Source organism: Scophthalmus maximus, chromosome 13 (assembly GCF_022379125.1).
Source record: "Scophthalmus maximus strain ysfricsl-2021 chromosome 13, ASM2237912v1, whole genome shotgun sequence".
Classification (NCBI taxonomy): Eukaryota; Metazoa; Chordata; class Actinopteri; order Pleuronectiformes; family Scophthalmidae; genus Scophthalmus; species Scophthalmus maximus.
This window is the reverse complement of record NC_061527.1, coordinates 20309666-20324402: the sequence shown is the minus strand read 5'-3', so window position 1 is coordinate 20324402 and position 14737 is coordinate 20309666. Positions and strand designations below refer to the sequence as shown.

Sequence of the window (14737 nt, the reverse complement as noted above, 5' to 3'; positions counted from 1 at the left end):
TGGTCAAGTGGTGATTCTAGCTCGCAGTGACCAAAGAGCTGACTCATTCATTCATTTTCATGAACAGCCTATGTTCATGGGCTGACATATCATCATACAACACTACGCATCGTCTGGCTCCGTCCGGCTCTGACTCACCGCAGTCATTTGGTGCAACGCGCCACCTGGCGGAGACGTGGGAGAATCTTGGAGGTCGGAATCGCCGTAAAGTGTTAAAGTTCCGAGCGGCTGTAAACGCAACCTTTCGCCCTGCGCTTTGACCCGGAACAACAACAGTTGAAACAGTAACCTGAAGTATTTCACTTCATTATACTCGGTGTGCTCCGCAGTGTGTGTTGATACTTTTATGCCCTCGGCTGTGTGTGTTACTTTTGGACAAGAGTCTTGGACCAAGTCCGTGTTTCTTCATGGGTTCACGACTAAGAGCTTACATGAGGGATGATGGACCGTTGATTCTGGACGGTGGACTATCGACTGAACTGGAAGCGCAAGGAGCTCATTTACAGGTAAAGCGTAAAAATCCAAAATACATATAGTCATTATTCTTCATATATATAAACATGGGTCTCTCTTTCACTAGTCAGCAAAGATTTGTCGCATAAAATCTCATGTCACAGTACATAAGCTACACTGTTTTTAATTAAAATTAATTAAATGAGTATGTAAGTAAGTATTATTGGAAAAATACTTCCAATGCAGCCAAACTGGCTCCGCCAGTGTTATGTTAATGTATAATGCTGGGTTATTATTATTATTACTGATTCAGCAGCAGGCAAGCTGTTGTAGCTGCTTGCATTAAAACTAATATTACTTGTTATTATACAGATACAGTTTGGTGATTTCATTTACTGTATTTCACATGGTCATCGTGGCTCTTCAAAGTCTTCGTCTCCAAAGCGACGAGTTACCACAGCAGTCAAATAAACGTAGAGGGGGAGAAAGTATGAATGAATGTACAATTGTGAGTTATTCATTGTTTACGTAACTACAGTACTTACCATGGTACACAGTAAATATAGGTCTGTTACTTCCCTCCTCTGGGAAAGAGAAGGAGCTTCCTGCTTCAGCTTCCAATGATAAAGGTTCAAAGGTTGTTTTAATAGAATTGATAACATCATGCTTGTGGTGGACCTTAGTTGATACTAGGAGTGTCCCGATCCAATATTCCATATCGGTATTGGGGCAATATTGGTCAAAATGACTGGGTCAGATATTGGAATAAATACAAACTAAAATCCGATCCGATACATTACAGTAAACATACCAAATAAATAATAACAATAATAATAATAATAATAATAATAATAATAATAAATCTCATTTATAGAGCACTTTTCATTGCTAAAACCAATCTCAAAGTGCCTATTTACATATCTATTAAGCCTAGAACGACATTCTGGCATCACATTTTCATGTTTATTTATTATAATTGAATTAACAGTTTACAGTTCAATTTGTTTTTTGCTTGTTTGAATGGTGCTGACCATAAATAATTCTGCCACAACTTCTGTGAGAAATAAAACAGCAGTATTCCATAACTCAGTCATGTTGCTGGTTATGTATGTGTCTTCCTTTAGGGGAGTTGATTATTTGTCTTACAGTTGAGTATGAGGTTTTAGATGGCTAGGTGAAGCAAAGTGCATCCTGAACAATGCATTATTGATATGTAATTTTACGAGTGGGGAAAAGATTGCATCAGATTAGTATCGGATCGGTATCGGCAGTTCCTCAAGGTTGCAGGATCGGTATCGGATCGGACACGAAAAAGTGTTATCGTCCCATCCCTAGCTGACACTGTTTAAATGTTTGTTTGAGAATATGTTGCCATGTACCATTTCTAAATGCAAGAAGACATCCAAAAAGTATTTTAATTTAGTTACTATTTTTATATCAAACATTGATATTTTGATACATAGACTGAGATGTCTTGTGTGTCTCACACACATAGGGAGATCCACTGTGGAGCGCCAGACTTTTGCACACTAATCCCCAGGCCATAGGAGATGCTCACTACAGGTAGGACTATGTCAAACAGTCTTGGGAGTAGAATCAGTAGAGTGTGGATGTGAAAAAATGATAACCAACTGAAGACACATTTTTTATTTATTTATGTATTTTACTTTGGCCTCAGCTTCCTCCTCAGTGGCGCTGATGTCATCACCACAGCCACATACCAGGCGAGTGTCACAGGATTCGTCACTCACATGGACGTGAGCGCCGAACGCGCCAGAGAGCTGTTGTCGTCCGGAGTTCAGCTGGCCCAAGAGTCGGTGAAGAGATTTGTTTCTGACACTCATCCGACAGGTACAGACCTATACAGGTTTTAATATTTTCTAAGCTTAGCTGACCCGGTCTCTGCTATTTTTAATATTTTGATACATTTTTTATCTCTTAAGAGCAGAGACGTCCCTTGGTGGCAGGCTCTGTTGGCCCATATGGGGCGTTTCTGCACGACGGCTCAGAGTACACTGGGGCTTATGCAGAGGAGATGAGTATTGAGGTGAGTGGCTCTCAGTCACACAGAGAACTAAAATGTGGAATTTGTTTTGCTGCTAATCAGACTGTCCAACCTCTTTTTGACTTTCCTCGATGAGCAGGATTATCAGAGGCGTCTACTTTTTTTCTTTTCTTTCCCAAGGAGCTCAAAGTTTGGCATCGGTCGCAGATTGATTGCTTGGCGGCGGCGGGAGCCGATCTCATTGCTATTGAGACAATCCCAAGTGTCAAAGAGGCCGAGGCTCTGGTGGAGCTGCTGAGAGAGTTCCCAAACTCTAAAGCCTGGCTCTCCTTCTCCTGTAAGGTACCCAATCGCCCAGGAGGAGTACAATCAATGTCAATCCATCTGTTTGTCAAAATGTTTTTCTTACATTCCTAACCAAAAACTCCTGTCAGGACGGGCGATGCATATCGGACGGCAGCCTGTTCGCGGATGCGGTGCAGATTGCCAACAGATCCACGCAACTGGTCGCCGTAGGAGTCAACTGCTGTTCTCCGGCCTTCGTGGAGCCACTGCTGGACTCTGCACGGTCGCTGCTGAGCCCGGACATGAGCTGGGTGGTGTACCCGAACAGTGGAGAGGAGTGGGACGCTGAGCAGGGGTGAGTCTCTGGTCAAGGAGTTTTAGGATTGAAGCCACAGCTTTAATAGTTTGTTTTCATATACATACATGTGACATTCTTCCTTGCATTCTAAGTCACCGGCCAAACACACCTGACCTACTTAACATCATGAGTTAATTGTTTTCTGTGTGAATTTTTGTGAAGCAAAGCTTCTATTGAGGTTTGAGTCGCTGAAAAAACAACATCCAACACTTTTTTTAAGGGTCGTGTAATTCGTATTAATCAGATTTAAATTGGAGTGTACACACGGGCAAATCATGAGACAATTGGGCCCATGTTTACAATATGTACATGCTTTCCTCACCACCAGAGTAGCTGTCCCATGAGTCATTTTGCAATTTAAAAATTTCTTCTGCTGTTGCTTGAAAACAGTACCTGAACATTTTTGTTCAAGCTGTTGAAGAGGAGTGAAAATCTTCCCCAGTGTCATTCCACAGCGCAGCTACACGTATACACACTTCTCCACAGTATCGTAGTAACAGGATATTACAGACGTCCATCCAAGGAAACTTGTGATATTAGTTACATATATAAATTTTCTTACAAGTGTCTAACTTGTTTAAAATACATTTTTTTTATCCAAGCTTTGCTCTTTGTAGCTTCATTATGTAAAAGAAAAAAAACCTGAAAAAATGACAGTAATAAATATTAGATGATTGTCAGTATCAGAAGATAGTTAGAATAAAAAATAAAATAAAAAATACAGATCCATTGTATAAATCCACTGTCCACAAATCTCAGTTGTTCTTACTGTTTGTCATTTGAGTTTCTCGACAACCGTTCATCAGAACGACTACATACTTGCCGGGTGTGTTGAGTGAGGGTTTTATATTGTTATTGCATAAGTGGTTCTAGTAATAACTGGAAAACAGACTTGATAGAGATGATGCTGCACCCAGTGACACGACAGAATCAGAGCTTGTGAATAGAAATTAATTTCTCCCATCGGGCGAACAATACCACACAGGCACATTTTGAAAAACGTAATTTTATTTTTTATGATGTGTAACTCAGTTTTCTTTTTTCATACAAAGGTGGCTGACCGCAGGTAAAAGATCTGCATCAGTACCTGAACTCAGTCACACCTGGGCAAAGCAAGGTGCCTCTTTGATTGGTGAGATGAACTCTTTTCTCTTCTTCTGTCTCCAGTTTCTGTCCTTGTTGTTCTCCCCTCTGAAGAGTCTCTCTGTCCACCAGGTGGCTGCTGCCGTATCGGCCCCGCTCACGTTACAGAGTTACGACAACAGTTAAAAGGAAGTGGAACCTCTGCAGCCTCCGCAGTGTGACTGTAGCACAACTGTAAATGACGGCTGTTTGAAAGAGAGACGCTGTTCTTAGGAGTTCATAAAAAAATCTTAATTTATTGTTAAATAAAATAAAATAAAACCACTACATCTAAACCATGTGGGTGCACAATGACTGACAAATGGCGAAGGAGACATGTATGTACATAAACATGAAAAATAAAACCAGGCAGTCTTCACCTTCCGGGGGTTCACAGTTTGTTTTTTGGTTGTGGGAGGGATTCCACCATCACTTCTGTACAGTCTTTATAAAAACCGTGACAGTCTACGCAACAGTCTCACTGTAGGTATGACAAAGCACAACACTTGGGACTGGACGGCATTGCCACTGAACTAACTACTGTACTGTACGTCAGTCACAAAATAAGCCCACTCACTGTACCTCTACGATGAAATATGGAGAGCAGAATTCACAGCAACATGTGTCATTGTCATGTTTCCTAGAGACAGAACTAATTTAAATATATTGAACGCTCTTATGCAGCAAGTTAAGATGATGTGACACAAACATAAATAAATACAGAGCAATGTGTTTGGTGATCCGTGTTAGGATGAAAGGAAAACATGGGTTTCAATACATGGGTGGACAAAATAAAGGAAACACTTTCCAGTGCGATGGCCCTGTGAAGCTCATGTTCAGCTTTTAAAAAGGTATTGATTCTCTGAACTTCCTTTTGAGGCCGTAGATCGATATTTTCGTTAAGGATATGTCCGCGGTGTGTCATTGTAATTTTGTCTCAACTCTTTGAAACTGATACTGGAGGAATCCAGACGGCGACCATCGGTCCCCCACATGCCCGCAAGGTGTCATCACCTGCTGCCTTGAGAGTTGACCCACAAAAACAGTAATGGTCGGATCAATTTAATACGGCTTGTGTTAGCTGCCTGTGTAACTGTGACTTGAATATAGTTGCTCGAAATGTCTAAATTACAAATATGGATAAGGAAACGAAGTGGAACAGTTGACAGACCCTCGCAAACATTACCTTCAGTGGGATTTTTGATTTGAAAAGCGATGCAAAATATGTCACGGCCTCAAAATGACAGTTGAGTCGAATCAAAATTGGACATTGATTCACGGATATTAAGAAGTATGAATGTATCCTTCTAACAAGAGACGGATGTTTGTCCAGAGCCTGGCTGAGCTCATTCTTACACAGATCTGTTATTGCACACATATTAAAAACATTAGTGAGCCACACTTGCAGTGGGGTCCCATGATCCTCCATAACTCCAGACTTATTCTATAAATGCTTCTTAAGGCTACTGAAGGTCTGTTATTTTGTCTTCCGCATGAATGTCCCCATAAACCCCTTTTCAGCCTGTGATGTCTTCTTCGAGATCGCCGTCCGGGGAGCCCTTCTGTCTGTTCTCCGTGGTGTTGGACTGGCGTTTCCAGCTCGCGTCTTTCTGACCTCCCATGCTGTGCGAGCGTCCCAGGTGGGCCAGGCGCTTGGCCGACGCCTTCTCCTCCGCGTCCTCCGAGGCGTGTCCGTGGGGCCGCTCCGTGCCCGGGTGGTGGAAGTCGTGGTGCAGGACGTTCTCCAAGTTCAGAGCCCAGGGGCCGAGCTTCTGCCAGTTCACCCTCTGGAAGGCCATGAGGCAGTGCAGGTTGCCGCCAACCTGTGAGCCAGGAGATGTCCGTTAGTACCAGCGCGGGCGTGTTTCGCTCAAGAGCAACTTTTAAAAAAACAAACAGATGTGAACAGAGGAACCTTTTTGGTTTTGCGGCGCTGAATCCCCCTCTCCGTGTGGCGAATGTCCAGGTACTCAGGGTTCTGTGTGTTCAGGTCAGTCACGATGTCCGACCATCTGGAAAAAAAGAGTTGTTTCATACTCTACTCAACTCTACTTGGCAGAGACAGAAGCAGAAACTTACTTTTTACAGTGTATAGCCGGGTGTTTCCTACTGGGCTCTCCGATCAGGATCCAGTGCTCCGTTTCGTTTGTGGGTAGAGGGCCCCTGTGCAAAGCACAGAGCAACACTTGTCACTTTATAAACTCTTTAAAAGCTGAAACACTTAGTTGATTAACTGATTAGCGACAGAAAAATATTCGGCATCTATTTTGGAAATCCATTCATTGTTTTTGCAATCTTCAAGAAAAAGAAGTGAAAAAACGTTGACATAATAAGTTGTCAGACCCTGAAAACCCCCCTAATCAACGACTTGATCATTCACGAAAACAATCGGCAGAATGATCTGTAAGGACGATAATGGCAGTGACCGACCTGTAAGCTTTCGCTGCTTTGAGCGGCGTGGCTTCAAAGCCCACTGGGCAGAAGTAGTGGTTCTGGCAGTGGTAGATGTAGGCCATGGACTCATCCTTCAGCCCTTGTGTCAGTTTCATCAATGCTCCTTCGGCTTAAAAAAAAGGAGAAGATTCGACTGGTTATCACTTTTGTTTTTAGCTCTTTACGAGCGGACGTGCGGCAGTGCAGGGACTCACCCGTTTCTCCTGCAGTCTTGTGTTTCCCGTGGGGTTTGTAGAGAATGTAGGAGCAACCTCGCACTCGGAAGTTGTCATTGATTTGCCTGAACCACCTGTAAAAGGAGAGTACGCCGTTTAACGGAGCTGCGTACATTTCCTGAGGCGAAGTGATTCTTTTAAGAGGCCGAAGCAGCAGTTTGTTGTTACCGCATCAGAGTGGCGTTCCCGGTGAAAGGACCGAACTTGATTTCTTCGAAAGGCGGCTGAAACCCCAGGATGTGCAGCGCCTCCTCCTGAGAGATGGGTGGAAGACTAGCAATGCAAATAAATTAGGAAGTGACTGGAACTTTAGTGCGATGGAACATGAGCAAGTCATCTCACATGGTTCCACTTCCAAAGATAACCAAAACAAAACAATGTGAAGAGTACAGGACATTTGCCCTGTTTTGAATCTGTCTTATCAACAGTTAATGGGTTTCTTGACTGAAAGACAACCGTGTTCCAGGCTTCCAGTGAACAGCTGTTTATCTGGAGCTCCCCTCAACGGTGCATCTAATCACCGTTCATATTAATCACGCACACTGACAGCTGCAGGAGCGCTGAGGACAGATGCCTTGTCTAACGCTTAAAGGACACAGTGTTTCCGTCTCTCCTTCAGAACAGGGCCATGATGACAGAATGTATCCAAAACTAAAAAAATAATTATTGATTTAGGACACGTGCGAAATACAATCACAGACGGCATCATGCATAAGGAGTGTGTGGTAGTTATCAGCTTTTATGATATTGTTTGACAACCGGCCTAAGTGCCATTTAAACACAGAACCAGAATCCAGGTCGGATTCATTTTGGGGTATATGTGTATTTTATCTTCAACAGGGGAAACAACAGTAGAAAGTAACTGTCACCAAGATAATCTAAATATTTCCCAGTTGATAGGAACTACTTATCTTTCCGCCTGTCATAGTCACATGTGAACTGTGGCTCTGTAGATACAGTAGTGGCACTATGTGTCGCTATGGTGACGTTAATCCCCGACTACGGAAAAATGATTCACTAGACACCTGAGAGTGAGACGGCTCGTTCGTTTTCTAAAATCTTTGGATTCATATCCGTTTAGACTTCAGTCTGGAAACACAGATATATTTCCATTCTCTGTTTTCTTTTTTCCGTACTTAACCAGACCTGGAGGTTACTAAAATGAAATTCCATACTTTTTTACATTCTGCGTAGGAAACCCTGTAAGTGTGGTCAGAAAAGACTTCACCTTCTTTAGACTCTTTTTCAATCAGTTAAGTTCTTCCTGGTTGCTGGTTTATTTGCTGGTTTGAAACAGAACCAGCTTCAACATTATTGCTCAGATCTGCTCAAAGATTATTGGCGTCAGACGGAGGGATCTGATTTCTTTTTGTATCAAACGACGAAACCATAAGTGACTACAGTGAACCTTAACTGAGGACGTTCTCATTACTGACCCCGGCACTTACGACTGACTTGAACTGAACTGGCTGTGACTGATGTAAATTGATCAGTCACCTACTGTACGCTGTCTTGATGACGCGACGTGCCGCTCACCTGCCTGCACCCAGAGTGCTGTATAAGAAGTTCCAGCAGGACACCAGAGAGGAGATTCCACATGAGGTCTTGTACTGAGGCCGACTGATGCAATACCTGAGGGACAGTCAGGTGATGAGCAAATCCACAGAGTAAACAACATCACAGGAGTCTCGAAAGAGGACCACGTGGAATGTCAAATGGAGCGTTACCATCTTCTTAGGTCGAGCACTTTGCGCTGTTGGACCTCCTCCAGAGAGGCGTGAGGGGGGACGTCTTGCAGGTTCCGGCTGGACTTCATCTTCTTGGTGCTGCATTTCTTCACATTGCCTGAAAAGGTCAAGGAAAGTCTGAGTGGGGACACGTCCTTGATTAAAACGTTCTCTGCAACTAAAGAGCAGATGAACGGTTGACAGCTTTGGGCGATGACATATGACTGAGTTGTTGTGAGTTCTCTCTTACTTGTTCTTATTTTTCTCATGAGTACGGCGTCGAAGTCCGCCGTGTCGATCTCCCAGGCCAAGATGGGCTTCGAGTGGCCAGAGGACGCTTCCTCCATGTCGCAGTCCCCGTCCGATCCCGCGTGGGCCCCCCCGGGGCCTTGACAGGCGCCGAAGTCCGCCGAGGGTTTGGGCTTCAGCCCGTCGGCCTGCTTGTTGTGGGCCGCGTCCCTCGGGGGACAGTACACCGAGGCGGCCTGGTTGAGGAGAGCATAGTCGGAGCAGACGGTGTAGAACTTCTCCCGGGAGTGTGTGACGGGGCAGGTCCACGGCAGGTGCAGCTCGGCGCTCGACGCCCTCCTGGCTCTGGCGGCGTCCCGGGCGAGGGAGCTGATCAGACCGCCGCGCTGCTGCTGCTGCTGCTCCCCGCCATCAGCGGTCCTCTGCAGCCCAGAGGGCTCCGTCGGCCCAGGAAGGTTCGCCCCTTGACCTTTTGACGTGTTAGGCATTTGTCTGAGAGAAAGAGAGAGAGAGAGAGAGAGAACAGCCTGAGGCCCGTGTGTGATGCTCCAGTGATGGAGGGAGAAGAAAGGAGAGGCATGAATAGAAACACCACAGAAAAATGAAAAGGGCGATGCGGAGGAGAATCCCAGCACAGAGTGGTCACACTAGCATCATGGTTTCCATGGTCACGAGCCCTGGACCTCGTTGTCTCAAGCTCACAGCGACGTCACCTTGGACCTATTGAGGAGACCGAGCGGACACCGAGCAGTATCCCTCCTCTCACCTGCGGGGTCCAGACGTGACGCACCGCCGCGCGGGGGACGTGTTGTTGTTGTCGTCGTCGTCGTCGTTGGCCGATGTAAACACGCCCCAGACCAGACGCTCCGTTCCGCTCACCTCTCCATCCCACCGAGAGCGAACGTCTCGCGGAGGACACGGGGGCCCGAGGATTAAGCGAGACGACAAACTCACACCGCACATCCACAGCTGACGCTCGGTGCACGTGAGGGACCGGGAACGGGTCAAAGAGCGGCGGCGGCGGCGTCGTCGTCGTCGTCGTCCTGGTCCCTGAGCCCGGACCCTCTTCCGGTCTAGGGCCAACGGACCGTACCATTCTGAGCGGGAAGCGGGGGGGGAGGGGTTTATGACACTGATGAAAACAAACACACACATCATAAACACACAACGATGAACGTCTAGGTGAATAAAGAAACGCCATTGCCCTTATTAAACCCCTCGGTTGTTGTCGCTGTTTTTTTATTATTCACTTTAAAAGATGAACTTTGATTTCTCACCCCCCCCACACACACCCGTATTTGGAAAGTACCCGGAAGTCAAACCGGAAACCGAAGCCTCAGCTGGGACTCTTCAGACTTCACTTCACACACTGGAGGTAAAGTTTGTTTCTTCTCGCGAATTGTTGTAAAATTGATTTTGATGTTAATTGCAAAATTAATAATATCGCTCTCTGTTCCGTCAACCCGTCACACAACTAAAGACACTGACTGAATGACTCAGGTGAAGAAGAGTTAAGTCAGGGCAAAGTTGTGTAACTTGATTTATTTATTTATTTTTTCAAGTAAATCACAGCAACTTGATGTCATATCAGTATATCATATCTCATATGGTGGTTCGTCTTTAACACCGGGGGGTGCATGCTTTCTTGGGGCTTAATTATTATACACTAGTGTATTATAGTATGTATTAGGTATAAGTGACATTAAAGTGACATGAGGAGTATTTTTGTCACTTTTGACCAGATTTACAGCAATATTTGTTAACTTTGGAACTATAAAAATATAATCTAAATGTTAAATCTAAATGTAAAAACTAAATCTAAATATTCAAACAAAATCTAAATGTTAAATGTTAAATCTAAACAGTGGACGGGCCGTTTTGGCAGCAATTCAGAGTTTCAGTGATGCAATCCGCAGCGACAGTGATAGCGACCACCACAGAAACTCTGAATGGCTGCCAGAAAAAAAAGACCCTTCCAATGTTTTCAGCCAAATCGCTGGACATGTTGTCGGGCAACAGAGGAGCATGATGAGGAGAAGTGACTGGCAGACTTGGAGTCACACAGTCGGGACTGAAGATCGCGGATTGACTGGCCCATGTATCGGCAATCTTGCACTCCCCAAAATCCATATCGGTCGGGCTCTAATTTATAATATATAACAGTGAAAAAGTGTTGGACGATATAAGCAGCTCACACCAATCTCACATTAGCATTTGACAAGTGATCATTTTGACAGGAGCAAATTCAGAAGGAAAGCTTCATTGTGGCCGTTAGACCCAAACAACCTTTGAAAGACTTGATGCATTATTTTAAACCGTGATTTTGAGGAAATGTGAATCATTTTTTTTCACAGGAGACCATGGCTAAGAAACTGGTGGTCATCGACACGGACTGCGGCATCGACGACGCTCAGGCCATCATCATGGCCCTGGCAGCGCCCGACGTCCAGGTCCTGGGCGTCACCTGCGTGTTCGGGAACGCGGCCGTTGACGACGTGTGTCAGAATGTTTTGCGGGTGCTCTCCGTCTGTGAGCGCGAGGGGGTGAATTTTCTGCAGCTATGTTTTGTGATAGGATATGATATATATCTGAACAGATACAATGTGAACTCACAAGCATTCTCAGTGTATAGGCGCGATGCCTCCTGCAGGATCAGGACGTGGCCCACAGGGAAGAGAATACAAGATAGACACATTTTTGGGGCTATTTATAAACTTATACACTTATACACATTTATCAAAAGTATTGATAAATTATATAAAATATATTGAACCGATATTATATATTTCGGCAGAGTGAAGAGTATCTCCAAAAGAGATTTTTTTATTGCTCTAGATTGTCGATGACTCCATCCAAACATCAGTGACTGCAGGGAAAGAAACTGCTGTGGTCATGTGATCGTTTACACTAGTGAATATACAATAAAAACTGTACTTATTAACTTATTAAAACGTTGTATTGGTCACTATTGTGTCCAGTGGGGTCAAGGGGCATTAGTCAAAACATGGTCATGTGAAACATGAATAGTCCGGGTCGGACTTGAGAACTCAAGGACCCAATAATAATGTTTGACTGCATGTACGTCAAATAAATCCCTCGGGAAACTGCACTGAGAGGAACCTTTTTTTTTCTTTTCTTCTTTGTCTTGTGTGCAGATTCCCGTGTTCCGAGGCTCCGGCGGTCCTCTGGTCAGAGACAGCATGTCGTGTACTGACCACTTTGGAAGTGATGGACTCGGAGATGTGATCGAGGACAAAGATCCACGGTGGGAGGAGAAAATCCAGAGAGAGCACGCGGCCAATGCAATGATCAGACTGGTGTGTGAAAACCAGAACCAGGTGAGAAACCCCTGCCTGCAACCCGTGGCTGCCCTCTAGGTGGTTTGTGTTGTGCGCGTGCTACTAAAAAACGTGCCTCCCTCAGGTCTCCTTGGTGGCCCTCGGCCCGCTCACCAATCTGGCCCTGGCTGTCCGACTGGATCCGAGTTTTCCCCAAAAGCTCAAAGATCTGTACATCATGGGTGGCAACACGGAAGGTAACGCCCAACGACATGCTCACAGCGCTTTTGTCGGAGACGCGCAGGCTTGTTGTGAGTTGCTTTGTCTGTCTCTGTAGGAAAAGGAAATGTGACCCTGTGTGCCGAGTTTAACTTTGCAATGGACCCAGAGTCTGCCTACGTTGTGCTCGAAGAATTCCTCTGCCCCACGTACATTGCGTCGTGGGAGTACGCGTGCAGAAACGCACTGACGTGGGTAAGATGTCTACACACTCTCACTCACTCACTCAGCCACTGTAATCATTTACTGGAACACTTGAAAGTGCGATATTCATTTAATCACGCAGTTACTAACTGTGCAATACTTACTCTCTATGTGCAATTATTGTCACTGCTCTGTATATGGTATTCATATTTTCATGTTTTGTACATATCTTCTGGTCTTGCAAAGGATGTTTGGGTTAACGGCCGCAATGAACCCTTCCTTCAATATGATCACTTGTCAAGTACTAATGTGAGATAAAGTGTGAGCTACTTGAAGTGACCACCATATTTGTCACTGTTATATATTATATATACTGTATATATACACTGTGACATATTATATAAATATATATATGAAATGTACTGAGGATAAACCGTTGAATTGACCTTTGACCTTTTATAGCAGTAGGTTTCTCTGCAATGACAAAGGAAAATTATGATATGATAAACATTCAACCAGTATCATAGGTTTAATAGAAGGTCGAGGAAACTAATGCTGTGACCACTATTTCTCCACACCCTTCTCCTCTTCATATATTCTGCTGTCCACTTTGCTTCTGTAACGCCCACATTTTCCCGTTGTGGGACGAATAAAGGAACTATCTTATCTTATCTCAGAACGACGGGAGTGTGCTTGAAGACTTGTCTTGCTTCAATCTGATTCCACCGATTTTCCACTTGTGCAGGAGTTCTTCGAGGAGTTGATCAATCAGGACGCGCCCGCCGCCCGCTTCATGAAGACGATCACGTCCAAGTGCTCGGCCTACTCCAAAGAGGCCATGAGGAACAAGAGAGACGTGTACTTCGGCCCCTGCTTCGTCTCATACGACGCCTACGCGATGGCGGCCTGCATCGACGGCAGCGTGGTGACGGAGAGCGTGGAGTGTCCCGTCCGGGTGGAGCTGCAGGGCTCCATCGCTCGTGGCATGATGGCGCTGGATCGCACCGACACGTTGAAGAAGAGCCACAGTGTGATTGTTCTGACTAAGTGTGACGTCGCCAAGTTCGGTCGGCTGCTAATGGAGTCTCTCAGACAACCATGTAAGAAGTGATCTTTAAAACTGGATACATTGCTCGTACAAACGTGGCACTTAATTGTGGAAAGCTGAATAGATGAGGAAAAATACAAATGTAGCTGCTTCCAAACACGACACCAGGGCTCACTGGACGGTTTGATGTGTCTGAAAATGGAGTGAATCATTTGCTACGGCCTTCGGTCACCAGGGACGAGAGTCACTGAGGCTGTACGTCTTCTAAAGGTTATTTTTTTCTTTCTGTAATTTGTCACCAATCTGTAAGTGTATCGATGAAAAAAAAAGTACAATCAGACTTACTTGCCTGAATCAGAATGTCACAGAATTTGTATTATCATAACTTTAAAATTAGGCGTTGGGCTGAAATCTGTTATTTAATCTTGATGACAAACTGGGGGCCATTCTACTGTGTAATACAAACCAACTAATCCTCACGCACGACTTTGATATATTCATCTTCCCCCTGGTTTTCTTGCTTCTCCGTCTCTATGGTGCCGGTGATTCGACATCTAAAATAGGCACATGTAGGACATCCAGCCTGCTTTCAGGAAGGATAGATCCCCTTCTCTATTTGGGAAAGTCTCCGTGATGCTCAGCCCTGCGAGATCACTGGCGGTAGACTCAGCTGCTGTTGCAGCCGAGGGTTTTAAAAGCAGCGTTTTGTTTCTGACTCACCGGCGTCAGTGGCCTCTTGACATTGACCTTTGCAGCCTGGTCTGGCTTCACACCTACTCTCTTGAAGCTCGTCACGGGGAGGGTTTTTCGCGCACACTGAGCTGCTGACCGTTACTGACCTGTTGGAGGTCGGGGTCCAGGTGCCTCAGTGGCGAGGAGAGAGTTCACTTCTCCAGGGAGGGTAACGTCAGAGTGAATGCTGAGGAGGAGCTAAGAAATGAGAGACTCCATTCGTAAGGAGTCCTGTCTCTTGAAAACAGACTCCTGAGCAGGAAACCATGATGCAACGTTTGACGTCAATAAAGCCCAACAAACCACTTCCTTACTCTCCTTCAATTATTTCTTCCCCCCCCCCGATTGTACAAGACTGATAGTCTTCTGGCACTGACTCGTCCATGTA

General features: G+C 45.1%; 3 protein-coding genes across 5 annotated transcripts; 2 read left to right on the top strand and 1 right to left on the bottom strand.

Annotated features, from left to right (window-relative positions):
- The first annotated feature begins 47 nt into the window (after positions 1-47).
- zgc:172121 (uncharacterized protein LOC337599 homolog) lies at positions 48-4607 on the top strand. Its single transcript, XM_035647068.2, has 8 exons — positions 48-506; positions 1949-2016; positions 2132-2304; positions 2397-2500; positions 2639-2800; positions 2893-3098; positions 4154-4233; positions 4317-4607. The coding sequence occupies exons 1-8, from the start codon at positions 408-410 to the stop codon at positions 4403-4405; spliced, it is 981 nt and encodes a 326-aa protein (XP_035502961.1). The 5' UTR covers positions 48-407; the 3' UTR covers positions 4406-4607.
- On the bottom strand, positions 4461-9971 carry LOC118317921 (basic immunoglobulin-like variable motif-containing protein). The gene is made up of 10 exons (XM_035647062.2): positions 9635-9971; positions 8870-9360; positions 8620-8737; positions 8429-8524; positions 7061-7165; positions 6872-6966; positions 6654-6786; positions 6303-6386; positions 6139-6235; positions 4461-6046 (listed from the first exon to the last, which is right to left on the bottom strand). The coding sequence occupies exons 1-10, from the start codon at positions 9829-9831 to the stop codon at positions 5741-5743; spliced, it is 1722 nt and encodes a 573-aa protein (XP_035502955.2). The 5' UTR covers positions 9832-9971; the 3' UTR covers positions 4461-5740.
- A 138-nt stretch (positions 9972-10109) lies between these two features.
- On the top strand, positions 10110-14656 carry si:ch211-201h21.5 (uncharacterized protein LOC555526 homolog). Of its 3 annotated transcripts, none has more exons than XM_047336658.1 (6): positions 10110-10243; positions 11223-11318; positions 12024-12206; positions 12292-12403; positions 12484-12620; positions 13315-14656. In XM_047336658.1, the coding sequence occupies exons 1-6, from the start codon at positions 10127-10129 to the stop codon at positions 13678-13680; spliced, it is 1011 nt and encodes a 336-aa protein (XP_047192614.1). In that variant the 5' UTR covers positions 10110-10126; the 3' UTR covers positions 13681-14656. The 3 variants fall into 3 exon arrangements, with proteins under 3 accessions (XP_047192614.1, XP_047192613.1, XP_035502962.2); XM_047336657.1 differs by having other exon boundaries at positions 11223-11363; XM_035647069.2 differs by having other exon boundaries at positions 10111-10243; positions 11223-11411.
- Positions 14657-14737: the final 81 nt, after the last annotated feature.